This window comes from Haematobia irritans, chromosome 1 (assembly GCF_050003625.1).
Source record: "Haematobia irritans isolate KBUSLIRL chromosome 1, ASM5000362v1, whole genome shotgun sequence".
Classification (NCBI taxonomy): Eukaryota; Metazoa; Arthropoda; class Insecta; order Diptera; family Muscidae; genus Haematobia; species Haematobia irritans.
Genome location: NC_134397.1, coordinates 71,941,584 through 71,968,534, shown reverse-complemented (window position 1 = coordinate 71,968,534; position 26,951 = coordinate 71,941,584). Strand labels below are relative to the sequence as shown.

At 30.4% G+C, this 26,951-nt stretch overlaps 1 protein-coding gene across 1 annotated transcript in view; it reads left to right on the top strand.

Moving 5' to 3' along the window:
• The first annotated feature begins 20,872 nt into the window (after positions 1-20,872).
• LOC142221156 (uncharacterized) overlaps positions 20,873-26,951 on the top strand; it is an 85,490-nt gene continuing 79,411 nt past the window's right edge. Inside the window, exon 1 of the mRNA XM_075290736.1 lies at positions 20,873-21,897. Within this exon, the coding sequence (XP_075146851.1) occupies positions 21,819-21,897 (79 nt within the window). The 5' untranslated portion in view covers positions 20,873-21,818. The remainder of the gene's footprint in view (positions 21,898-26,951) is intronic.

Genomic DNA, 26,951 nt, shown 5'->3' with positions numbered 1-26,951 from the left:
ATTTTGACAAATTTTCTGTAGATATAAAATTTAACAATATTTTCTATAGAAATTAAATTTTGACAAAATTTTCTGTAGAAATATAATTTTGACAAAATTTTCTTTAGAAATAAAATTTTGACAAAATTTTCTATAAAAATAAAATTTTGACAAAATTTTCTATAAAAATAAAATTTTAACAAAATTTTCTACAGAAATAAAATGTTGACAAAAATTTCTATAGAAATAATATTTTGACAAAATTTTCTATAGAAATTAAATTTTGACAAAATTTTCTATAAAAATAAAATTTTGACAAAATTTTCTAAAAAAATAAAATTTTGACAAAATTTTCTATAGAAATAAAATTTTGACAAAATTTTCTATAGAAATAAAATTGTGACAAAATTTTCTAAAAAAAATAAAATTTTGACAAAATTTTCTGTAGAAATATAATTTTGACAAAATTTTCTATAGAAATAAAATTGTGACAAAAATTTTCTAAAAAAATAAAATTTTGACAATGTTGACAAATTTTTCTATAGAAATAAAATTTTGACAAAATTTTCTGTAGAAATAACATTTTGACAAAATTTTCGTTAGAAATAAAATTTTGACAAAATTTTCTACAGAAATAAATTTTTGACAAGCATTTTCTATAGAAAAAAAAATTTGACAAAAATTTCTAGAGAAATAATATTTTGAAAAAATGTTCTATAGAAATAAAATGTTTGCAAAATTTTGTATAGAAATAAAATTTTGACAAAATTTTCTGTAGAAATAAAATTTGGAAAAAATTTTCTATAGAAATAAAATTTTAACAAAATGTTCTTTAGAAATTAAATTTTGACAAAATTTTCTATAGAAATAAAATGTTCACAATATTTTCTATAGAAATAAAATTTTGACAAACTTTTCTATAAACAAAATTTTCTATAGAAATAAAATATTGGAAGTTTCTTGGTAAAATTTTCTATAAATATATTATTTATGGCTCTAGCGGCAATCGTGAATGCAGCACTGCCAGTATCACGGTAGCAATCAATAGTACCAGCAAAAAAATATTTATTTACATTTAAATGCTAAAAAGCTCTAACGTAGCCACATTCCAGTCAAATATGAAGTCTTCACACTAACCCTGCATTAATTCTATTAGGACTGACTTTGTATGTGGTCTTATTGATGCCTTTTTTTAAAGTATGGTAGAATTCTACCAAAAATGATAGATTTTTTTACTGTCTGGTAGATTGGTCGAATTCTTGATGTTTTGGTAAATTTTGCAAAATATCCCTATCGAACTAGGAAGTACTTCACAAATGTTTAACAAAAATAAAATGTTGACAAATTTTTCTATAGAAATAAAATGTTGACAAAATTTTCTAAAGTAATAAAATTTTGACAAAATTTGCTATAAAAATAAAATTTTGACAAATTTTCTATAGAAATAAAATAATAATAATAAAACTTTGACAAAATTTTCTATAAAAATAAAATTTTGACAAAATTTTCTATAGAAATAAATTTTTGACAACATATTCTATAGAAATAAAATGTTGACAAAATTTTCTACAGAAATAAAATTTTGACAACATTTTCTATTGAAATAAAATTTTGACAAAATTTTCGTTAGAAATAAAATTTTGACAAAATTTTCGTTAGAAATAAAATATTGACAAAATTTTCGTTAGAAATAAAATTTTGACAAAATTTTCGTTATAAATAAAATATTGACAAGATTTTCTATAGAAATAAACTGCTTTCAAATCGATGATTTGACAGTGGCATAGGAAAAGAGATATGTTTGTTACGAAATCATTTCGGCATAAGCCGGCTATCATGCAAAACCATTTTTCGGAAGGTTCAAGTGTGGTTCATTGTTGGGTTTAATGAACTGCCTGAATTTATTCTGATATTTGGTTGATAGTTTTGCTGCAAGTAGAGGATGCTGATGAGGAATGTGGTAATTCCGAAACGTGCGTCCATCCAACCATCTTGCAGTCTATAGGGCTTTGCCCAAATAAATTTGACAAACATTATTTTCCTCTGTTGGTTAAGCTACACTTGTAGTTTAGCCAATGCAGGGTTTTAAGCTGAAATCAAAAAAACCACAACAATAAAATGTTGAAAAAAATTTCTATAGAAATAAAATTTGACAAAAATCTCTAGAGAAATAATGTTTTGACAAAATTTTCTATAAAAATAAAATTTTTGACAAATTTTTCTATGGAAATAAACTTTTGACAAAATTTTCTATAGAAATACACTTTTGACAAAATTTTCTATAGAAATAAAATTTTGACAAAATTTTCTTTAGAAATAAAATTTTGACAAAATTTTCTATATAAATAAAATTTTAAAAAAATTTTCCATAGAAATAAAATTTGGACAAAATTTTCTATAGAAATAAAATGTTGACAATATTTTCTATAGAAATAAAAATTTGATAAAATATTCTATAGAAATAAAATGTTGACAAAATTTTCTATAGAAATAAAAATTTGACAATATATTCTATAGAAATAAAATGTTGACAAAATATTCCATAGAAATAAAATGTTGGTAGTTTCTTGATAAAATTTTCTATAAATGTTGGTAGATTATTTTTGGCTCGAGTGGCAACCGTGAATGCAGCACTGCCAGTATCACGGTAACAAGCAATAGTACCAGCAAAGAAATATTTATTCACATTCAAATGCTAGAAATCTCTAACGGTACCGACATTCCAGCCAAATATGAGGTAATCACTCTAACCCTGCATTAATTCCATTATGAATGGCTTTATTTCTGACTGCAATGAATCAAAATGATTGGTTTTTAGAAATGACAGCATCACCGTAATTTTTTAAATGATAACAAAACTTCCACTTTTTTATACTTAATTTCAATGTGGTCTTATCGATGCCTTTTTTTAAAGAATGGTCTAATGGCTGAACTATTGAAACCGTGCATCCGTCTATAGATGAAACAAATTGAAAGAGCCGTACGAATAATTTCAAATGAGAGCAAATTTTTTCTTAATTAAAAAAAGGTTTGCATATTGAACCTTTTAAGTAATTCTGGAAAAGATTACAAAATAAGCTGAATTTTTACGAGGATTTCACATATTTTGTTAAAGATTTTTCTTCGAAATAAAGAGTAACTTCGTCACTTTGAAGTATCAGTTCTAATACGAGTATATCACAAACAGAGAATTAAAATTATATAAATGAAATCTGTATCCTAATTTTATTTTATAGAGCCTAGATTTAAAGATAAAAAGCTAACTAAAAAATGTTTTTATTTTAACCCCTTTTAAGATACAATCAGAAAAAAAAATCATACGTCTTTAAGTATTGACCGAATTCTATGAAATCAAGTTTGTTGTATTTAAAATATCATTTCGCTATTTCTAAAAGTATGTTTTTCCGGAAAATTTGTTGTACTTCTGAGTAATCTGCAGTCAAAATTAGAAATCAAATTTTGACCAAAAATTCAAAAAACTAAAAAATTTACCACATCTCATGGCTCAGAGTCAATACATTCAAAAACAAGTAAGTAAAGTTTAAAGTCGGGCGGGGCCGACTATATTATAGCCTTCACCACTATGTAGACCAACATTTGTGTTACCATCTCAACTACTTTGCTGGGAGCTAAATAAAGGTTTGCATTTCCAGATACAAATACTTATAATGGAGAAAATTTTTTGTACTTCTACAAAATCTCTAGAATTAAAATTGAAATCGGCTAACGCACTGGAATGAAATGCAATGTTAGTAAACAAATATAGGAAATATGAAGCGAGAGAAATTTTAATGCAATTATACAAAAGAGCATTTATGATTTATCAGGCGATACTTATGTATTCGAGATATAGGACAATTTGAGTAAAATTTACATTTTTTGCTATACAGCAGTGACACTTTTACATGGATATTGGTTAGATCTTGCCAATATTGGTTAGATCAAGTGTGGGTCTAACCAATATTGGTCGGGCGACTTGGAGCCTTATTTAAAACTCAACCGTTCTGTGGAAAGTCTGGCATTAGTACAGTGTGTAGGATATGACTAAGATATGGGGAAATCATCACAGAATTTCGTGTAAAGTGTGGGAATTTGGCCATATTTGTATAAACCGGAAGAACGAATACATGGAGGTTTTATCTAAATCTGAACCAAATTAGATCAAACTTGACACACTTAAATATCATATTAAATATATTCTCTGTGGAAACTATCCAGTCAATTGGAGGAAATCCCATTGACAATGGGTCCAAAATATGAAATAGTCTACCCTATTTTCCCACCTCTGGTGTACCGATTTTAATCAGATTTGGCACACATAACGATATCATTAAACGTACCTCCCGGTCAAAATTTTAAGGAAATCACTGCAAAAATCTGGCTTTTGAGGCCATATAAGTTCAAATCGGACGAAAGATATATATGGGAGCTATATCTAAATCAGAACCGATTTCAGCCAAATTTGGTACACTTACCGATACTATTAAACGTACTCCTTGAGCAAAATTTGAAGCATGTAAGGGCAAAATTCTGGCTTTTGAGGCCATATAAATTCAAATCGGACGAAAGTTATATATGTGAGCTATATCTAAATCTGAACCGATTTAAATCAAATTTACCAAGGATTGGTATAATACCAATACTGCTCTACGCAAAATTTCACGAAACTTGGTAGTAAACTTTGGCCTCTGTGGTCATATGAGTCTAAATCGGACGAAAGATATATATGGGAGCTATATCTAAATCTGAACCGATTTGGCTGATATTTTGCAAGTTTTTAGAGACTCATAAAATATTCGGATGTACGGAATTTGAAGAAAGTCGGTTGATAAACACGCCAACTATGACCAGATCGGGGATAAATATATATAGCAGCTATATCTAAATCTGAACCGATTGTTTCCAAAATCAATAGCGGTCATCTCTGTCCCAAAAAACCACCCTATGCCAAATTTGAGGACGATCGTACTTAAACTGCGACCTGTACTTTGCACACAAAATTACATATACAGACGGACAGACAGACAGACGGACATCGCTAAATCAACTCAGAATTTAATTCTAAGACGATCGGTATACTAAACGATGGGTCTCAGACTTTTCCTTCTAGGCGTTACATACAAATGCACAAACTTATTATACCCGGTATCACAGTAGTGGTGAAGGGTATAAACAGTGAACCCTCCGGGATGGGATTTTGGTTAATTCAAAAAATTTTGGGTTAATTTTAGACAACCGTATTACAAACGCATATGTTACGCCGATTTCCCAAAAATAAGTAATTGTTTTTCCACAAATTCAACTATTAGGCATAATTATATTTTTCACTTGTTGATGAAAATTTCGTAGTTTGAAGGAAAAAATTCGTTAAAGAAATCTTCAGATAAACTTTTTTCAGTGTACGTCCCTTCAGATATTCATAGATATAAATACAAAATTTCTCTACTTTTAAACCTTGTTTCGGACTTTTATTTATTATTAAATTTCCTTTTGCCTTTGTTTTGTATTTGCAAGCCTATGTGCTTACACACACTGAGTTTTCGCTAATCACCATTGCTTCCATTCCCACCGATAGAAGTGAGACTATGTAATGGTTGAAGCATTTATGGCATTCATTAAGGTTAATTTTACAATTTCGATCGAACAACAATATGGTTAGCACACAAGTAACAGGTGTAGTGAAATACAATAATCTTAGTTACAACAAATTTGGTGTTTACAAAACAAAAGACTTAAGACACATACGTTAAAAAAATGTTCATAAAAATCCAGCTGCGATAGAGAAAGATTTTTGCAGGAGATTTCGAGTCAAACTTAGATTTGACAATAAACAGCTGTAGTATTTTTGATAAAACAAATTTCTAAATGTTGAAAGTTTCTAAATCGGGCGGGGCCGACTATATTATACCCTACACCACTTTGTAGATCTAAATTTTCGATACCATAGCACATCCGTCAAATTTGTTGGGGGCTATATATAAAGGTTTGTCCCAAATACATACATTTAAATATCACTTGATCTGGGCAGAATTTCATAGACTTCTACAAAATCTATAGACTCAAAATTTAAGTCGGCTAATGCACTAGGGTGGAACACAATGTTAGTAAAAAAAATATGGGAAACATTTAAATCTAAAGCAATTTTAAGGAAACTTCGCAAACGTTTATTTATGATTTATCGCTCGATATATATGTATTAGAAGTTTAGGGAAATTAGAGAAATTTTTACAAATTTTCGACTAAGCAGAGGCGATTTTACAAGGAAAATGTTGGTATTTTGACCATTTTTGTCGAAATCAGAAAAACATATATATGGAAGCTATATCTAAATCTGAACCGATTTCAACCAAATTTAGCACGTATAGCGACAATGCTAATTCTACTCCCTGTACAAAATTTCAACTAAATCGGTGTTAAAAATTGGCCTCTGTGGTCATATGAGTGTAAATCGGGCGAAAGATATATATGGGAGATATATCTAAATCTGAACCGATTTAAACCAAATTTGGCACGCATAGCTACCAATAGACTGAATAGTCTAAGTGAGCCTGAAACTTAATCGGGCTGTAACCTTAACCTAACCTAGGATGTGCCTTTACAATAACTTTCAATGTTTTTTACTGGGAGTATATGAAAAAGTGTGGAACTACCTTTAGTTGATTTATTATAAATTGTACTCATTTTTGTTAAAAAAAAAGTCTATTAATTTTTAGATAGGGGCTATATAGAAGGGGGTTATATAACCCCCCCCCCTTAGGAAAACTGTCTAGCTACGCTAATGGATAAATCGGGAAGTCACCTTTGCGAAATTGGATAAAAATTTCGCAAATAATATTTCCCATATTTGTTTACTAAAATTGTACTTCACCATTAGTCGACTTAAATTGGAATTCTAGAGATTTTCTAAGAGGTCTAAAAATGAGGGGGGTTATATAACATTTGTGTTTTTCTTACATTTCTGAATTAAAACCCCTACAAGCAATACCAAAACGATTAGAGAAAATTAAAATCAAACGCATGTCTATGTTAAAGCGAATATTTATTATGGTTTTATGTCAATATTGCTGTTTTAATTTATTACTGGGCAGAGCTGCCTTGGAAAAAATTGACAAATAAAACAATTTTTTTCTCATAGCCCTCTACACATTTGTTTTCTCTTTATAAGAGCACAAGGCTTAATCTTGCTATTCTCAATTATCTTTGATATAACTCCCAACAAATTTGAAGGATTTGAGATGGTATCGAAAATGTAGGTGTACAATGTGGTGCAGGGTATAATACGATCGGCCCAGCCCGACTTTAGACTTTCCTTACTTGTTTTGTTTTTAATTTTTAACCATTTACGGTTTTTTTGTTTTTTTTTATTCCCTCCACCATAGGATATTTTAAACTTTGTTAGGATATTAATAACTTTGTCATTCCGTTTGTAACACATCGAAATATTGCTCTAAGACTCCATAAAGTAGATATATTCTGGGTCGTGGTGAAATTCTGAGTCGATCTAAGCATGTCCGTCCGTCCGTCCGTCTGTTGAAATCACGCTAACTTCCGAACGAAAGAAGCTATCGACTTGAAACTTGGCACAAGTAGTTGTTATTGATGTAGTTCGGACGGTATTGAAAATGGGCCATATCGGACCATTTTACGTATAGCCCCCATATAAACCGGTCTCCAGATTTGGCTTTCGGAGCCTCTTGGAGGAGCAAATTTCATCCGATCCGGCTGAATTTTGGTACATGGTGTTAGTATATGGTATTTAACAACCATGCAAAAAATGGTCCACATCGGTCTATAATTATATATAGCCCCCATATAAATCGATCCCCATATTTGTCCTCCGGAGCCTTTTGGAGGACCAAAATTCATACGATCCGGTTGAAATTTGGTATGTGGTGTTATTATATGGTCTCTAACAACCATGCAAAAATTGGTCCATATCGGTCCATAATTATATATAGCCCCCATATAAACCGTTCCCCAGATTTGATCTCCGGAGCCTATTGGAGGTGCCAAATTCATCCGATCCGGTTGAAATTTGGTACGTGGTGTTATTATATGGACTCTAACAACCATGCAGAAATTGGTCCAAAATCACACAAAAATTGGTCCATATCGGTTCATAATCATGTTTGCTACTCGAGCCAAAAATAATCTACCAAAATTTTATTTCCATAGAAAATTTTGTCAAAATGTTTGTTCTATAGAAAATTTTGTCAAAATTTTATTTCTATAGAAAATTTTGTAAAAATTTTATTTCTATAGAAAATTTTGTCAAAATTTTATTTCTATACAAAATTTTGTCAAAATTTTACTTCTATAGAAAATGTTGTCAACATTTTATTTGGTCAAAATTTAATTTCTATAGAAACTTTTATCAAAATTTTATTTCTATAAAAAATATTGTCAAACTTAATTATATACGTATTTAGTCGGCCTTTTTTAGTTTAATATATACCACGTATGGACTACCTACTACAATTTAGAAGACGGTTTTAGGAAGTTTAAGGTACCTTGCCATCGGCAAGTGTTACCGCAACCCAAATAATTCGATTGTGGATGCATGTCTTCAGTAGAAGTTTCTACGCAATCCATGGTGGAGGGTACATAAGCTTCGGCCTGACCAAACGTACGGCCGTATATTCTTGTTTTGTTTTTAATTTTTAACCTTTTACGGTTTTTTATTTTTTCTATAAAAACTTGTCAAAAAATTATTGAAGATTTTGCTAGGAAAATACTAGCAACACTAGTCTGGTCTGACCCCCATAACGTATTCTTTCCCATGATGAAATTCTAAGACGATCTCTTTTATGGTGGAGGCTATAGTAAGTAATCTATGATTCAACCAAATTTCAAAATGTTCTTTTCTCTTGAGAATAGGAGAAAAAAATATTTGTGTTTTAATAAAATAAAAATAAATATAAGAAAATTTTGTCATATCTATAAGAACTTTCATCGTTGACAATGTCAAGAAATATGAATCACAAATTCATAATTTTGTTAAAATTTGTCCCTGTAAATAAAAAAAAAAATTTGTTGTCTTTCACTATGGTGTCAGCATTTGTCAAAGTTTGCCCTCATAACTTCTAACATGGGAACATCTCGTTTTTGTTTTTTTTGGGAAGCAACTTTCAAAAAATAATCATAAAAGATATATACGGAATTATAATAGCAGATATGAGCCACATATGAATCTCCAATTTTTTATGTAAATTAAACAGAGCACAACAGAACATGAGAGATAAGATCTTAGCGCAGTGTTAAAAGTACAACACCAAGGGAAGATGAAATTCAATTTCACCCCCATAAAATAAGCTCGAATGAAAGCAAAATTGTCTCTGATTCTTTTGGCATTAATTTTTAGTTTTTTGTTGTTGTCTTATTTTAATCATCGAAAGCAACAACTTTGGCCCAGTAACGAAGCATCCCCATGAAAAGTAAAACCATTCTGGGGCCAGAAAATTAACTTCCCCACACCGCCCCCTTACAGAAACAGAAACTGAAGAAGCTGAAGAAGGCAAAGATTCAATCTAACATACAGGCGCAGAGGCTAAATACAGGCACACTATTATGGCTACGCAATAAATTTTGAAATGCGGACATGGTCTATGCTCTACCCCGCCAGCTCCAAGTTTGTTAGCGGCTATACGTTCATAGTGTTTTTTTTTTTTTTGTTGCTTTAAATTATATAATTATAAACATTTCTGTAAGAAGGTATGAGCAAAAAATAAAAACTAAAAAATAAATTATTTAAAAAGTCATTAAGTCGTTTTTTTCATTGTTGTTGATTTTTTTTTGTTGTTGCTTCTTGTGTTGGGCTCTTTATTAAATTCAACACAAATTTTTGTTGGGAGGGGGGCGGGGGGAATCAAAACTTCCAAAGAAAGTGATTGAAGGGAACAATATGGCATGACATGGAACTTTGGTTAGTCAACCTTTCTCTCTCACTCATACACACACACACACATGCATACACTTTCTCTCTTAAGCTTAAGAAATTTCAGCTGTTGTTAGTATTCATCAGTGCGGTTAGAAATTATAGTTGGCCATTGGAGAAAAGCAGGAAAGAAGAAAGATGGACCAATACCAACAATCGGCAGCACACATACCATTGCATATAAAACGAATGAAGAATTATAGAGTCTGCGCGTCGACTCAGTGAAAGCTTCAAGCATGGAACAAAATGGCAAGATAAGAAACACTAATGGACAGTGGTTAAAATTGGCCATTTTTGTACGATCATGGAAAAAAAACAAGTATATACGGCCATAAGTTCGGACACGCCGAAGCTTATGTACTCTCCACCATGGATTGCCGATGGCAAGGTATCTTAAAACTTCCTAACAACGTAATATATACCACATAGTCCATACGTGGTATATATTAAACTACAAAAGGGCCGATAAAATACGTATATAATTAAGTTTAAAGTTTCTATAGAAATAAAATTTTGACAAAATAAAATTTTGACAAAATTTTCTATAGAATTAAAATTTGGAAAAAAATTTCTATAAAAATAAAATTTCGACAAAATTTTCTATAGAAATAATATTTTGACAATGTTTTCTATAAAAATAAAATTTTGATAGATTATTTTTGGCTCGAGTGGCAACCATGATTATGAACCGATATGGACCAATTTTTGTGTGATTGGGGATCGACTATATATAACTATAGACCGATATGGACCAATTTTAGTATGGTTATTAGCGGACTTATACTAACACCACTTTGCAAATTTCAACCGGATCGGACGAATTTTGCTCTTCCAAGAGGCTCCGGAGATCAAATCTGGGGAACGGTTTATATGGGGGCTATATATAATTATGGACCGATATGCACAAATTCTTGCGCGTTTGTTAGAGAACACATTCTAACACCATGTTACAAATTTCAACCGGATTGGATGAATTTTGCTCCTCCAAGAGGCTCCGGAGGACAAATCTGGGGATCAATTTATATGGGGGCTATATATAATTATGGACCGATATGGACCAATTCTTGCATGGTTGTTAGAGACCATATACTAACTCCACGTACCAAATTTCAACCGGATCGGGTGAATTTTGCTCCTCTAAGAGGCTCCGGCTATACGTAAAAGTGGACCGATATGGCCCATTTGCAATACCATCCGACCTACATCAATAACAACTACTTGTGCCAAGTTTCAAGTCGATAGCTTGTTTCGTTCGGAAGTTAGCGTGATTTCAACAGACGGACGGACGGACGGACATGCTCAGATCGCCTCACAATTTCACCACGACCCAGAATATATATATACTTTATGGGGTCTTAGAGCAATATTTTGATGTGTATATATACCCCCATCCTATGGTGGAGGGTATAAAAACACAAGAAAGTAAGGAGGGGCCGACTATGTCATACCATTAATCAAGTTTTATTTATTCATTTATTTTTCAGCATTTTCTTCGTGTGCTAACAGAGCCCTTTAAAACATGTTAACGACAACTTAAATTTCCAAATGCGGGCTCAACTACAAGTAGAACATATGATATGTTTCAAGTAAAAAGTCTTTAAAATAAAGTGTTGAAATAAATCTCCTATTTTTAAACGCTTTTTTGCTTTATAGTCAAGATGCAAAAAGTCAACAAATTTAAAGACGATTTCATTAATTTTGAAGAATTTTTCAGAATTATTAAAGCCAAGTTGACCTTAGCCAAAGAAAAATTTTCTTTCATTTTAGCATACACAATTTTAGGTCGAATCACTTAACTATAAGGACACAACGACTTCATTGAAAAGTTTATCGACTTTTGGACAAAGAAAAAAAAAATTATATCAAAAAAATTCGTCTTTTACGCTAAGCAAAATTCGCATTCGTTTTTTAAAGGACATGAAATCTTTGGCCTCACCACAATATTATTTTCAGTGGATAAGCATTTGTGGGATATCATTGGTATAGGTTTGGGAGATAAACCGCATTTGCACATTTAACAACATTAAGGAGTACATGTTTATGGGATTTTTCAAAATCTGAACAGAAATGTGTGATATTAGGAGCTATAGTAGATTTTGCCGCCACAGAGTTAGTATACCACTAATAATAATTCCAAACAAGTAAGGAAAGTCTAAAGTCGGGCGGGGCCGACTATATTATACCTTGTATCACTTTGTAAATCCACATTTTCGATACTATATCAAATCCGTCAAATGTGTTAGGTGCTATATATAAAAGTTTTTGTCCCAAATACATACATTTAAATCTGATTCCATCTGAACAAAATTTAAAATCTATAGACTTACAATTTAAGTCGGCTAATGCCCTGGGACTGGGACCATTATGTTAGTAAAAAACAAGTAAGGAAATTCTAAAGTCGGGCGGGGCCGACTATATTATACCCTGCACCACTTTGTAGATCTAAATTTTCGATACCATATCACATCCGTCAAATGTATTGGGGGCTATATATAAAGGTTTGTTCCAAATACAAAAATTTAAATATCACTCGATTTGGACAGAATTTGATAGACTTCTACAAAATCTATAGACTCAAAATTTAAGTCGGCTAATGCACTAGAGTGGAACACAATTTTAGTAAAAAAAATATGGGAAACATTTAAATCTGAAGCAATTTTAAGAAAACTTCGCGAAAGTTTATTTATGATTTATCGCTCGATATATATGTATTAGAAGTTTAGGAAAATTAGAGTCATTTTTACAACTTTTCGACTAAGCAGTGGCGATTTAACAAAGAAAATGTTGGTATTTTGACCATTTTTGTCGAAATCAGAAAAACATATATATGGGAGCTATATCTAAATCTAAACCGATTTCAACCAAATTTGGCACGCATAGCTACAATGCTAATTCTACTCCCAGTGGAAAATTTCAACTAAATCGGAGTTAAAAATTGGCCTCTGTGGTCATATGAGTGTAAGTCGGGCGAAAGCTCTATATGGGAGCTATATCTAAATTTGAACCGATTTCAACCAAATTTGGCACACATAGCTATAATGCTAATTCTACTCCCTGTGCAAAATTTCAACTAAATCGGAGCAAAAAATTGGCCTCTGTGATCATTTGAGTGTAAATCGGGCGAAAGCTATATATGGGAGCTATATCTAAATCTGAACCGATTTGGCTGATATTTTGCAAGTTTTTCGAGACTTATAAAATATTCGGATGTACGGAATTTGAGGAAGATCGGTTGATATACACGCCAATTATGACCAGATCGGTAAAAAATATATATGGCAGCTATATCTAAATCTGAACCGATTTTTTCCAAAATCAATAGGGATCGTCTTTGAGCCGAAACAGGACCCTATACCAAATTTTAGGACAATCGGACTAAAATTGCGAGCTGTACTTTGCACACAAAAATACATCAAGAGACAGACAGACGGACAGACAGACAGACGGACATCGCTAAATCGACTCAGAATTTAATTCTAAGACGATCGGTATACTAATCGATGGGTCTCAGACTTTTCCTTCTTGGCGTTACATACAAATGCACAAACTTATTATACCCTGTACCACAGTAGTGGTGAAGGGTATAAATACCAAATTTTATTCGGTTGTGAATACCATGTGAAAATGTGGCACGACAGAATATCTGTTAAAAATCTCATCTAATGGTTATAGGTATGAACAAATGCATGTCAGTACAGAAAATTGGTATAATCAACTTTTATTTATTTCTAAACGTAGAATGTTCATAAATACAACCGAATTCTATTCTGTTCTCTGTGTGTATACTTTTAGATGCAAAATTGGTCTTAAGTAACCTACTTTGATAATAAAAAAGTTTGCAGTGTTTTCGGATTTGAGAATACCGGCCATAAGTTCGGCCAGGCCGCGTAGAAAGTTCTACTAAAGACTGTCATCCGCAATCGAATTTCTTGGGTTGTGCTAAAGCCAAAGTATTTTAAACCATATTAATGCCATTATCTTCCAAATTGTGATTTTAATTTTAAAAGAAATAAAATTTGTCAATTGTTGCTTTGGATTATACCTTACCAACATTAGCGTAGCTAGACAATTTTCCTAGGGGGGGGCTATAGCCCCCCTAGCTGAAAATTTATAGACTGAACTTATAGGTTCAATTAATGTTTTATTTCATAAAAATGAATAACAATATAGGCATCAAAATAACTCGACAATTAATTTATAATAAAGCAACTAAAAGTAGTTCCACACTTTTCCCAGCAAAAAAAATGGGAGTTGTTCTAATGTCACAACTTTAAAAGCACTTCCAAAACTGTCCTCACAAAGAAGTTAATTATTTTAATTACACAGGAAGTTTTTTTACTTCATTTTTTCATATTTTAATGCGTAATTTTTTGTTTTCTTTTAAAAAAATGTAAGAATAAATAAAATGGTACAAATTATTCAAATTTTTCCACAAAAATGCTAAATTAATTATAGAAATTTTTATAGAATTTTTGAAAATATTCGAGGGAAAACGTTTCAAACAAGCGTTAGAATGCATTAAAAATCATAAAAAATATAAAAATTAATTATTTGGGAAAATATAACAAAATTTTTTAATTCACATTCAAAACACTGAATTTGGATCACAACTTAAGAAGTGATGCAAATTCATTGCAACGGCTGTTGAAACGGTGGACATTCGTTCTATGACAATTTCATATTACATTCATCGCTTCTCCGCCAATTTTGCTCCACTTCCGGACCCAAAAAGAAGATTTTCACTTCTTTTTGGCTATGCTTTTTTGCAGCATTATTAAGATATTAATTTATGAAAGAATAGTATCAATTACTATTTTTTTAATTAAATTGACTAAACCAGACTAAACAAAATAATAAAGGAGCTTTAGTTATTCAACTAAATCAAAAGTTCAACCACAGATTTATTTTATAAATATCAGATTTGAAACATTGCCATCGGTAACTGCTACCACAACTAAATTAATTCGATTGTGCATGAAAGTCTTTAGCGGAACTTTGTGCGGTTGTATATACTTGTTTAATTTTTAGAAAAATGTAAAATCGTAAATAGGTTTTCAAATTCTGGGGGGGGCTAAAATTTTTCTGGGGGGGTCTAAGCCCCCCTCCCCAGAGGCCTTCCTACGCTTATGCTTACCAAGTTATAAAAAAAAAATACAAACAAGTTATGATGTTATTCTGCTTATTCAGATTTGTTTTAGATTTTAGCTGCTAAACTTGAAGTTATTTATTTATTACTTAATTTTTTATAATTACAAATTATAATAAACTAATTTATACGGACTTTAACAACTAGTAAAAAAAACTCGATGTTAATACCCACCTTATCAGAGAAATGTGTCATCTATATTAAGCAAAATTCGCATCTTTGACCTTAGGACAATGTTTTTTTCAGTGTATGGTGGAAAGTATAAGATTGGTGAACTAAATGTTGAATATATTTTATATTTATATGATTTTAAAGATTACACAACCTTAATTTTAGGATGTGCAATTTACAAATTATTAAGGATATAATGAAATTTTAATTAAAATAATCTATATATATATAAAATTCAAATTATGTTTGTTTATTTGTTTGTTTGTTTATTTGTATGTTCCGGGTTGGCGCGAAAACGGCTGAACCGATTTACTTGGAACTTTCAGAGATCGTGGGGGGCACTCATGTGAAAATTAGACCAAAGTTGACCGATTTGCACGAAGTTTTCAGGGATGGTAGGGGGTGATCCCTAGACAAAGATTCGCAATTTTTTTTTCGAAATTTGATCGGGAGGGGGTACCTCCCCCTTAAGCGACTTTTTGAAAATAGAGCTTGCTTGAAATCGGAAACGGCTGAACCGACTTATTTGAAATTTTAAGAGAGGGTAAAGGATGATCATGTGGTAGAAATAGGGTAAATCATTTTTATATTTCTGGCCCGGGGAGGTGGGGGGGTACCACCGCCTTGCTCGATTTTTTTAGAATTGGACTTACGTTTTCAGATTTGCTTGAACTCGAAAACGGTTGAACCGAAGGTAAAATATGATCATTTGGTAGAAAAAGGTACTCCCTTTTGTTATATCCGGTCGTGGAGAGGTACCTCCCCCTTGCCCGACTTTTTGTTAATTTGACTTACGTTCTTCGATTTGCTTAAAATTTTCAGTGAAAGTTGGGGGTGACTATGGAAAAAAGATCCGCAACTTCATTTTCTGAAATTGGATCAGGGAAGGGACCCTTTGCCGGAGGGGTACCTCCCCCTTGCCAATCCTTTTTCAAGTTTCGGATTTGCTTGAAGTCGGAAACGGTCAAACAGATTTACTTGAACTTTTCAAGAATGTAAAGGGTGACCATGTGGTGAAAATAGGGTACCTCATTTGTTGGTATCTGGTCGGGGAGGGGTACCTCCCCCTTGCCCGATTTTTTTGAAAATCTATATATATATAAAATTCAATCTATGTTTGTTTATTTGTTTGTTTATATGTTCCGAGTTGGCTCCGAAACGGCTGAACCGATTTATTTGAAACTTTCAGAGATCGTAGGGGGCGTTCATGTGGTGAAAATAGGGTACCTCATTTTTTGACACCTGGTCGCGGAGGGGGACCTCGCCTTTGTCGGACTTTTTGAAAATTGGACCAAAGTTGACCGATTTGCTAGAAATTTTCATTGAAGATTGGGGTTGGCATCTAGACAAAGATCCGCTACTTTTTATTTCGATATTTGGCGGCGGAGGGGGGCCTCCCCTTTGTTCGACTTTTTTTTTTTAAGTACAGTGAAAAAAACTAAAATTCTCTAAATTATCTGAAATGTACAGAGAATATGTGGCGAGGTTATGGAGTTAATATGGGGTACCTGATGATTTCATATGTGGATGGGGGGGGGGCCTCCCCCTTGCCCTACTTTTTGAAACTTGGAACAAAATTATGCGATTTGCTTGAAATTTTCATTGAATGTTGGGGTTGGCATCTAGACAAAAATCCGATACATTATTTATTTTTCGATATTTGGTCGGGGAGGGGGACCACCCCTTTGCCCGATTTTCTTTTTGAAAGTACAAACAAAACTAAACTCCCCCGACTGAAATTTTACGGAAAAAATGGGTTATGAAATTTATATCAGGTTCCTGATTTTTTAATAAAAATAAAAGGGCATAGGGAGACATCCGCTTCTCTTAAGTACATACAGAGAAACAATTAAACTTTACCGAGTTACTTGAAATTTACAGAGGACTGGGGAGAGGTTACGATATTAATAGTTGATACCTGATTTTGTGATATTTGGACGGAAGAGAGGCCGCCCCTTTAGGCTTATAATTTGCTTGACATTTTCTGGGACGTTTACAAAAGATACGCTACATCACTTTTCGATATTTAGTCGGGGAGGAGGTCCTCCTCTAAAACTGCAAAAAACAACAATTCTTAAGTTTTCTTGAAATTTACATAGGCAGTGGGGGAAGGTTATGAACGAAGAGGCAACCTTCCTTGCCCCACACTTGAAGGAAAGTTTCAAGAATTTTCAGGGAAGGTTAGGGGTGCTATTCACTACGGTGTTTGTTGATATTGTATCGGGGAAAGTGACGTCCCTTTAAAACAATAGAGCAAAATTTAAACATCGCCGATCTACTTGAAATTTACAGGGACGTGGGAGGAGGTGATTAAATTTATACATGATTTTTAAATTAGTATATGATTTTTTCGATATCTGGTAGGGGAAGGGGAAAATTGAAATAAACTTTGTCGATTTACTTCGATAGAATTTATAGGGACCATTTAGTAGTTGCGAAATTAATATAAGGTACGTGATAGTCCGATATCAGGTCGGAGTGGAGCGAAGGTGGGGAGATGGTTCCCTTTTGTTCGTTTTTTTTTTGTCTTAAATTGAAAGTAGAGGGTTGTCCGTAAATGGGAACTCGGTACATAATTTTATGATTTTTGTACAGGTTGAAATTTACATGAAATTGGCAGCCAACGTAGAGGTTGCATCATTTTCCAACATGTTAGCAAATGTTAATGTGGTAAAATTTTTTACTACTTTTGTTTTTTTTTTCCGATTTATTGGATGGGAAACAGTAATTCTTTGTGTGTTTAATGTATAATATAGTGATAAATTTTCAGATATGTTGAGGAGAAGGATACCTTTCCTTGACAAACCACACTTAAAATTCACAAGAAATATAGAAGATGGTATAACTACTTGAATACAGAACATTATTTAAAAAATTTGGAGGAAAGGTACACCCTCTCCCCGACATTTTTTAAGACAAACCGTTTTACATATGCATTCCCGCCGTATTTGTACCTATAAACGAAAAATCAAGTAGTCCCGATTTGTTTAAAAGAATTCAAATCTTTTCGAATTTGTTTTCAGCACGAAGGATATAGATGACTAAGTTAACGCAAAATGCTTCTCCAAATATGCTTCGGAAGGCGCAGCGAAGCGGGCCGGGTTACGCTAGTATTATATAATATTTGCATCAAAATTTTTTTATTAAATTTAAGACACACATTTTGGAAATTTGCGTCCCTCCGTTGAAGTCGTATATATTTTAACTAAGGCAAATTTTCCTTAAAGTAAAGAAGAACATTTATGATTTAAAGAAATCGTCCTTAAATTCACTGACATATTGAATCCTTAGATTTAAGATAAAAATGCTTCAAAAATAGGCTAAGCCTTATTTTGAGGATTTAGCATCTTTGCCCAGCAAAAAAACGCCGCCAAAAAAGTAGTGAAAATTTTCTTTTTGGATAAGTAGTGCAAAATAGGCGCAGAAGTGATGAATTTAACATGGGCTTGTCATAGGACGGATGTCCTTCATTTCAAAAGCCGTTGCACTGAATTTGAATTTGAATTTTAGGGTGCGATCTGAGTGTTTTGGATGTGACTTGGAAAATTTTGTAATATTTTGCGAAATAAATATTTTTTATAATTTTTTACGATTTTTAATGCATTATTAAAATTAAAATAAAAAATATTAAAATTTAAAATTCCATTAACAACCACAACTGCTGGAATTTCACTTTCATTTTTCCCAATCTTTTAACCTTTAACTGGGTACGTGGTGGTAAAATTTACCACCTCGAACACTCGTTTACATATATTTTAAAAAAGACGTGTGAAATATAGTATATGTTAATCATTGAAAGAACATATAATATTTCGAAATATTGTTTTATTTTCGTTAAATACAATGTTTACTATAGTGTTGGGAAAGTAACGAGTATTTGATTACAAGTACTCGTTACTGACTAATTTTTTGAGTACTCGTTACTAGTAAAAGAGTACTCAATATCTTCAATGCCAGTTTTTTTCTTCTGACGGTAAGTAAGTTGGCGGTTTGGAAGTAAAATTCTTGACTTCTTGGAAAATATTAATTGAAGTTTTCGAAAATCGTTTTATCAGTTAAAATAACACGAAAAGGATATATGGCTTCACCTTTGAACAAAGTGAAAAATTTATCTGATTTCTTAAAAACGTTTGCATTTGAAAAAATTTGCATTGGGTGTAGGTGGGAGCTCTATAATTTAAAGCATCACATGGATCACGTCTCATGCGAATAGTATGAATAATAATGTCGTTGATTTCAGCTGGTTCAATCCAATTGTTTTCAGAGAAGAACCCTTGGAAAATTTCAACATTGGGTCTCACGATAAAAATGATCGCTAAATATTTTCATCCACTGTCAATGGTGGATTTAAAAAGTTTGCAAATTGCAAGCATCAGTAATACACAATGCCATTTAGATATACCCTGACGAAAAAATACCAAATAGTGAATACGAAATTGGCTCTAAAAATTTGAATGATTGGTGAAAATCTTTTTCTAACGAGACCCATATATCTACAACACCACATTTTATAACACTAGAATAAAACTGGATAATGTAATTTGCTTTTCTATACTGTTTTTAAATTTAAAAAATAGGAAGATATTATTAAAAAGTGCCCACAATGTTTTTTTTAATTTTTTTACAAAAGTAACGAGTAGTAACGAGTACTCAATTGAAAAGTAACGAGTAGTAACGAGTAGTCAAAAGTAATCAAAATTTACAACACTAGTTTACTAATCAACAAATATAATAATGATACAAAAAAACATTTTTTTACAGAAAAAATATTAATGTAAAAGAGGGGGTAAAATTTACCACACGTCGCAAATTACGCAAAAAAATTTCACCTCACCGGTTAAAGGTTAAATATATGTAGATATAACCTTTCCATATATCAATGAAATTACAAAGTCTCTGACTCAGGCCTAGGCCTGACCCATATTTCCTATGATTAGCAAATATTTTTATTTGTTTTTTTATTTTTTTTATTTTATTTTATTTATTTCCTTAAATTTTAAACTCATTCATAGTAAACCACTGTTTCATACAATGTCATTGGGAATTATAGCGGCAAAGAAGTAAAAGAATTCCAACATAATGAGAGTTTACCATTGTGTGTGTGTGTGTGTGTGTGTGTGTAAAGCAATGATGTGTGTTGACAATGAGAAAGAAAGCATTTCTCTCTCAATGTACTAAAGCTTTAACGGAAGAAGTTTTGAGCGTGAGCCATAAACAACAAACACACATCTGCACACAAACACTCACACTCCCATTCAAAATAAACTTCTTTTGAGCTAGGCTCTGTGGGAACAATACTAGTGCTCTTTAAGCCAAGATAGTTTTGTGTGTTGGCTTCTTGCTTGTGTGCTTAAACTGAAATGGAAGGTTGTCTTATTGCTTGCAGACTTTTTTGTGGGTTTTTCTCCTGCTTGTTTACTCTTTTGCGCCAGCTGGATCAGTGTGTTTGTAAAGCGAAAGCCTTCACTTTGCTCTAATGTGATATTGAAAGAAAGAAACATTATGAAATTGAAATGTAATGTTGTGAATGGGCAATGGATGTTTGGAGAATGCTGATGACGAGTGAGCGTGTGTGTGTGTTTGTTTGTCTTCAAGCTTGTGGTAACTGAAAGTGTTCATCCAAGTTTAAACGTTGTCTTTCTTGTTGAGGATAAGCATGGTTTTGATTGCGGCACGCAGAACAGACGTATCACGAGTGTCGAACTAAACGTTACGTTGTTAGTTAGCATTCTGCTGTTCTCCTTCGCTCAAGAAATTTTAACGCTGGCACAACTAAGAAAATTACAGAACAAAATCAGAGCTAACCCAAAAAACACACAAAGCATTAATGCTTATGAAATCTACAAAAAGAACCAGAAATTTATGATTTTTATATGATCAAGTGAAAAATAAAAGTGAAAACTTATGAAAGAAACCTTCTAAAGGAAAAATAATTTATTCTCCACAAAAAAATGAATATTTAAAAAAATTGCAAATTTATATTTTGTGAAAATAAAACTAGAAAAATGTGGTCCACAATATCAGTGAAAACTTTATAGAAAAAAAAAACACAAAACAGAAGAAAAACAAAAGGGTTAAATTCCCCCAGAAATTTTGAAAAATATAAAAAGAAGAAAAAGAAGGAGAAGTTAACCAACAAGAAAACCATCAATATTTTCTCTATGGATACCAGTGAAAAAGTGAAAGTGAAAGTGATTTGATAAACCAGAAAATAAAAAAAAACAACAACTAAAACACCCAAGCACTATTACTACTACAACTACTGCTACTACTACTACCATTGCAACAACAACTATCAGTGTATAGAATATATACTTTCTGGAATTTCGAAAAAAAGAAAATAAAAACTCAAAAAGATTTTTTTTTTTGGATTACCCCACCACCAACAAAGGATTACCAGATCATCAATCATCATTATCTTCCACTGTGGATTACTTCTATACTATACAACTTTCATTTATTGTTTTGGTTTCAACTTTTCTCCTAATTGCTGCTTAAAAAAACTTCTGCCACGAAGTTTTTTTAAAATCTACAAAAATTATCAACATTTTGCCGTTACACTTGGATAACAAATTCTCACCATCACCGATGGATATGGCCGTAAATGATATAATGGCACCTAGCAGTGTCAATGCGGCAAATTGCCAATATTCGACACGTTATTGCTGTAAGTTGATTTTGATAAAACAAAAAAATAAATAAATATACATATATGAACTAATTTACAAATTTTCGAAAAAAAAAACAATAAAAGTGGAATAATAAAAAAAAATTTATATTTGTGAAGAGAAAAAAAATTCAAAGAACAATTTCAAAGAGACAGTGATAATAAAGTTTTAATAAAAAAAATAAATTTTTGGAAGCAATGCAATATTAAATTCAAATCTCACAAGACGAAATGGAAAATTTGGAGGAAAAAATACTTTCAAAGTATGGTGTATTGAAGCAAACACCATTTCCTATACAAATTATTTTATGTCTTGTCATTTATGGCCGCTACAGAGAACTTATGATTTTTTTTAACGCATTATTCCTTAATGGATAACACACAAATATTTAATATTATGTAATTTTTAAAATATTAAGAATTTTATTATTATTTTACGAATTGGAGAAAATGTTAACGTTTTTAAATGAACACCATTTCCTACAAACAAAAAATACTTTATTTCATTTATAAGAGATTCAAAGGCATAAAACCAATATAGCAATTCTCTCAATGGATGAAATTGAACATTTCAAAGAAATATATTTTAAATTTAATTTTCAAAAATAAAATAAAAAAATTATATCCTATCATTTATGACTGCTTCAAATATATAAAACAAAACAAATGCAATTCGTCCAATAGAAAACATTAAATTTTTCGAAGAAAAATATTTAAAATGTAATTTTAAAAATTAAAAAAAAAAAAAAAAAAAAAAATAAATTTAATATATAAAATATATAAACCAAAACAATGCAATTGGTCCAATGGAAAACATTAAAATTTTCGAAGAAAAATATTTAAAATTTAATTTTAAAAATTAAAAAAACAAAATTAAATTTAATATATAAAATATATAAACCAAAACAATGCAATTCGTCCAATAGAAAACATTAAAATTTTCGAAGAAAAATATTTAAAATTTAATTTTAAAAATTAAAAAAAAAAATTAAATATAAATATAAAAATTTTGGCAAAATGAAATTTTTTAAAAACATAGTGAGTAGGCCATTAATTTAATAAAGTGGAGAATTTTTCGACTGTGTGATAGGATTAAAAATAAATAAGACAAAAACAATTTGATCATACACCTGAGTGGAATACTTAATAAAGTGAAAATGTGGGGTTTATACATTTTTGACTAAACTTAAAAAAATAACAATTTTGTTATCCTTCTTAAAAATGGTATTTTTAATAAAAAAAAATTTGGAATTACAAATTGTAAAAAGTCATTAGCGTCACTTGAAGTTCATTGGTGTTCCCACTTTTCTCTGTATTAGTTTTGCGGTGGGTTACTTGTCACACAAGGCTACATAGCTTGCTATAATGGACTCATATAACGATTTGTGGAAATTTCCAGGAAATGGTGTTCAACAGCTTTTGTCTATGCTTATGTTGAGAGCATAGACGAAAAGTTTAAGAAGTTTGTGGAAACTACTAACGAATCAAAGCGAAATGAAGCAAAGGCCTTTGACAACGTCGTTTAAAAGAAAAGACAAATGAATTGAATTGAATTGAAATAAATTTAAAATGCACAATTCCCATTAAAAACCTAAAGAAAAAATATATATCCTAAGAATATATCAATAAAAACACTTTTCTCTTATAACTAAAAAAAAATCTCTTTCTTCCAAAATTAACGAAATAAATTCTAAAGTCATTCAAGTAAGCAAAAACTATGTAACCTTTTTAGGGTAGACTTGGATAATATTCGCTTTATTTTTTGTTTTTTTTTTTTTTGTATTTTTTATTCACACCAAAAAAATATTTTTTTCTAATTCAATCACAAAATTAGTTCCCTTCAATTTTTTGATTGAAATTGTTTCACTCACGAAGGAATCACAGAATTATTTAGAAATAAAAGATATACTTGATTATAAAATTTAACTGATTTCTTCCGGCACTATCAATTAATTTTGGTTAATTGGTTCAATTAAAAAATTTAATTGATTTTTTTTGTTTATTATTATTAACAAAAATTCATATAGTTTACAATATAAAATATGTCTCAGCGCCGAAAGGCATTGGAGAGGCTAGTTGGCAATGTTACACTTAGTATTATTTTATTTCAATTTCTATAAGAAGTAATAGTATATATATTTAATCAACAATAATTTTTAAGAGCAGTTATAGCTACAAGAAAATATTAGTTAATACTACTATATCAGAAACAATATTATGACAAGATATCTAAGATATTCGAAAAACTCAATTATTTTTTAATTGAGGCAATAAAGTATTTATTTTATTGTTGTTTATTTTTTTTATAAATATTTTTCCTTTAGATGAAATAATTTTCTAATAATTTTACAAGAGTTTATAGATAAGGTTGGGTATGGTAGCAACCCGTTATTTCAAGGTATGGTGGCAACCCGTTATTTCAGGGTATGATGGCAACCCGTTATTTCGGTGATACCACAGTGGTGATACTTTCTTATTAGTTTTCCAGTTATAACTATATTTGGAATTTTCTTTAGATTTGAGAAAAAATTATTTCCGAATAACATTTTCAATTATTTTTTTATTTGCAAATATTTTTGTTTAATTAAAAATCTTAAATTTTAAAATTTAAATTTTTTTCTTAATTTTGTTCATATTTTACAGAAAAAAAATTCACCAAAAAATTTTTCCAATTAAATCTTAATTAAGATATGAAAATTTTTCAATTAAAAATTTAATTGATTCAACAAATTTTTTAATGAAAACAAAAATCAATCACAATAATTAATAGTATCAATTATTTTTTGTTAATTGGATCAATTAATTTTTTTATTGGATTTTCAATAAATTTTTTAATTGATACTATCATTTCTGCGATTGAAGACATTTCAATTAATTTCGTGATTGAAGACAAAAAAAATATTTTTTTGTGTGTGGTTAAAAAATTAATTGTATCAGTTATTGTATAAGTTAATGTTTTAGTTTTTTTCTGATTCAATCACGAAATTAATTGATCCAATTAATTTTTTAATTGAAATGTCTTCAATCACAGAAATCATAGTATCAATTAACCCTCGAACAGACACATTAGTCTGACCAGACCTTTTTCGATTCTAATTGTAATTAAAATATATTTATAATATAGCTAGAGACTTGAAACTGCAGGTACCCTCCTAAAATTGTATTACCTATCGATGTGTGAAAAAATCAGGACGGGAAATACGACAGTAATAATGTTATAGTATCAACAAAATAGCATATTTTCCATATATATGCATTAAAATACATAGTGGGTCTGGCCAGGCCTCATGTGTTACGAATGTGACTATCGAAACATGTGTATGACGGAGGGTTAGGTTAAAGTGGCAGCGCGATTAAATTTCAGGCTCACTTAGACTATTCAGTCCATACCACATTTAACTAAAAGTACCTATTACATATGGGTTAAAAAATGAATTGAAAGTCAATTAAAAAATTAATTGATCCAATTAAAAAATTAATTGATACTATTAATTTGTGTGATTGATTTGATATCAATTAAAAAATTTGCTGAACCAATTAAACTTTTAATTGAATATTTTTAAAACTAAATTAAAATTGTAACTGGAAAAATTTTCATAAAATTTTTTTCTGTGTAGGTTTTCAACTTCAATCAACTTCTTAATTGGAAATATTTGGGTGATATTTTTTTCTGTGTATATGATGTAAGTCTTCAAACGATAAACGTCATTGTTTTCATCAGACACTTGTAAATATTATACAATAATGGACAAAGCTCATTAAAAAATTACACAGAAAAAAATTTCACGAATTTTTTCCCAATTAAAATTTTAATTGAATTTTAAAAAATATTCAATTAAAAATTTAATTGATTCAAAAAGTTTTTTAATTGAAACAAAAATTAATAGTATCAATTATTTTTTAATTGGATCAATTATTTTTTTAATTGGCCTTCAATTATTTGTTTAATTGATCTTCAATTAAGTTTTTAATTGATCCTATCATTTCTGTGGTTGAAGCCATTTCAATTAAAAAATTTTAGTGGATCAATTAATTTCGTGATTGAATCAGAAACAAATTTTTTGGTGTGTAGGTAATCATCTAGACAGTGGAACCTCTTTAGTCGATTAATTTTACATTTCCATTACACTAAGAAAAAGCTTTCCAGAAAATTGCTTCCTTTTGAGTAATTTCGGTTTTGTTAGAAAATAAAGACGATAGAAATTGAGCGAACCATACTATGGCTATTAAATATAAAAGGATATTCAATTTTATTTATTTTTTTTTTAATTTTTCGTGTTTATTTTTGAATTAAGGTCTAAAAATATTGTCACAGTTAATAAAATGCTTTGTGAAACATATTTAAATACATATTTTAAATTTGTGTTCAATATTGAAAATATTCCAAACCAAAATTAAAAAATGTAACAAAATAATAATAAAAATTATATGTATGAGTTTAATTCTCTTAAGCATATCGAGACTAAGATATTTCAATTCTCCAAAAGAAATGCCCCCAATACAATGTAGGGTTTACTAGAAATTCTACAGCAGCCCATGGAAATCGTGGCCGAACTTAAATCTCATTTTTGGTTTTGCTATACATAGAAATTCTAATTCACCAATTTAATTTAAAATTTAATTTCAATGTAATGAGATTTTTTTTTATCCAAACACTACAATGGCAAGGAGATGTAAGGCTAAAGATAGAAATTCAAAATTTAGACAAAATAAATTAACTTAGAAAAACCAAGGAACTTTTTACTAATAAAAATCTATAACAAAAGCGAAAATATCACGAGGGTAATTTGGTCAGATAAAGAAAATATCTACAAAGAATAGGGCAAACATAAGGGTACACTTTAAACAATATGAACTTAATATCAGAGATGAGAAATTTTCCCTTTATAATTTACCCATATAGCGCCTGGAAGTATGCAAAGAAAATTTAAAAGGATTACAATAAAATAAAAATATATATTAAAGCTTATATAAGTACACACAAATTTGTTTTTTCTGATTCAATCACGAAATTAATTGATCCAATTAATTTTTAATTGAAATGTCTTCAATCA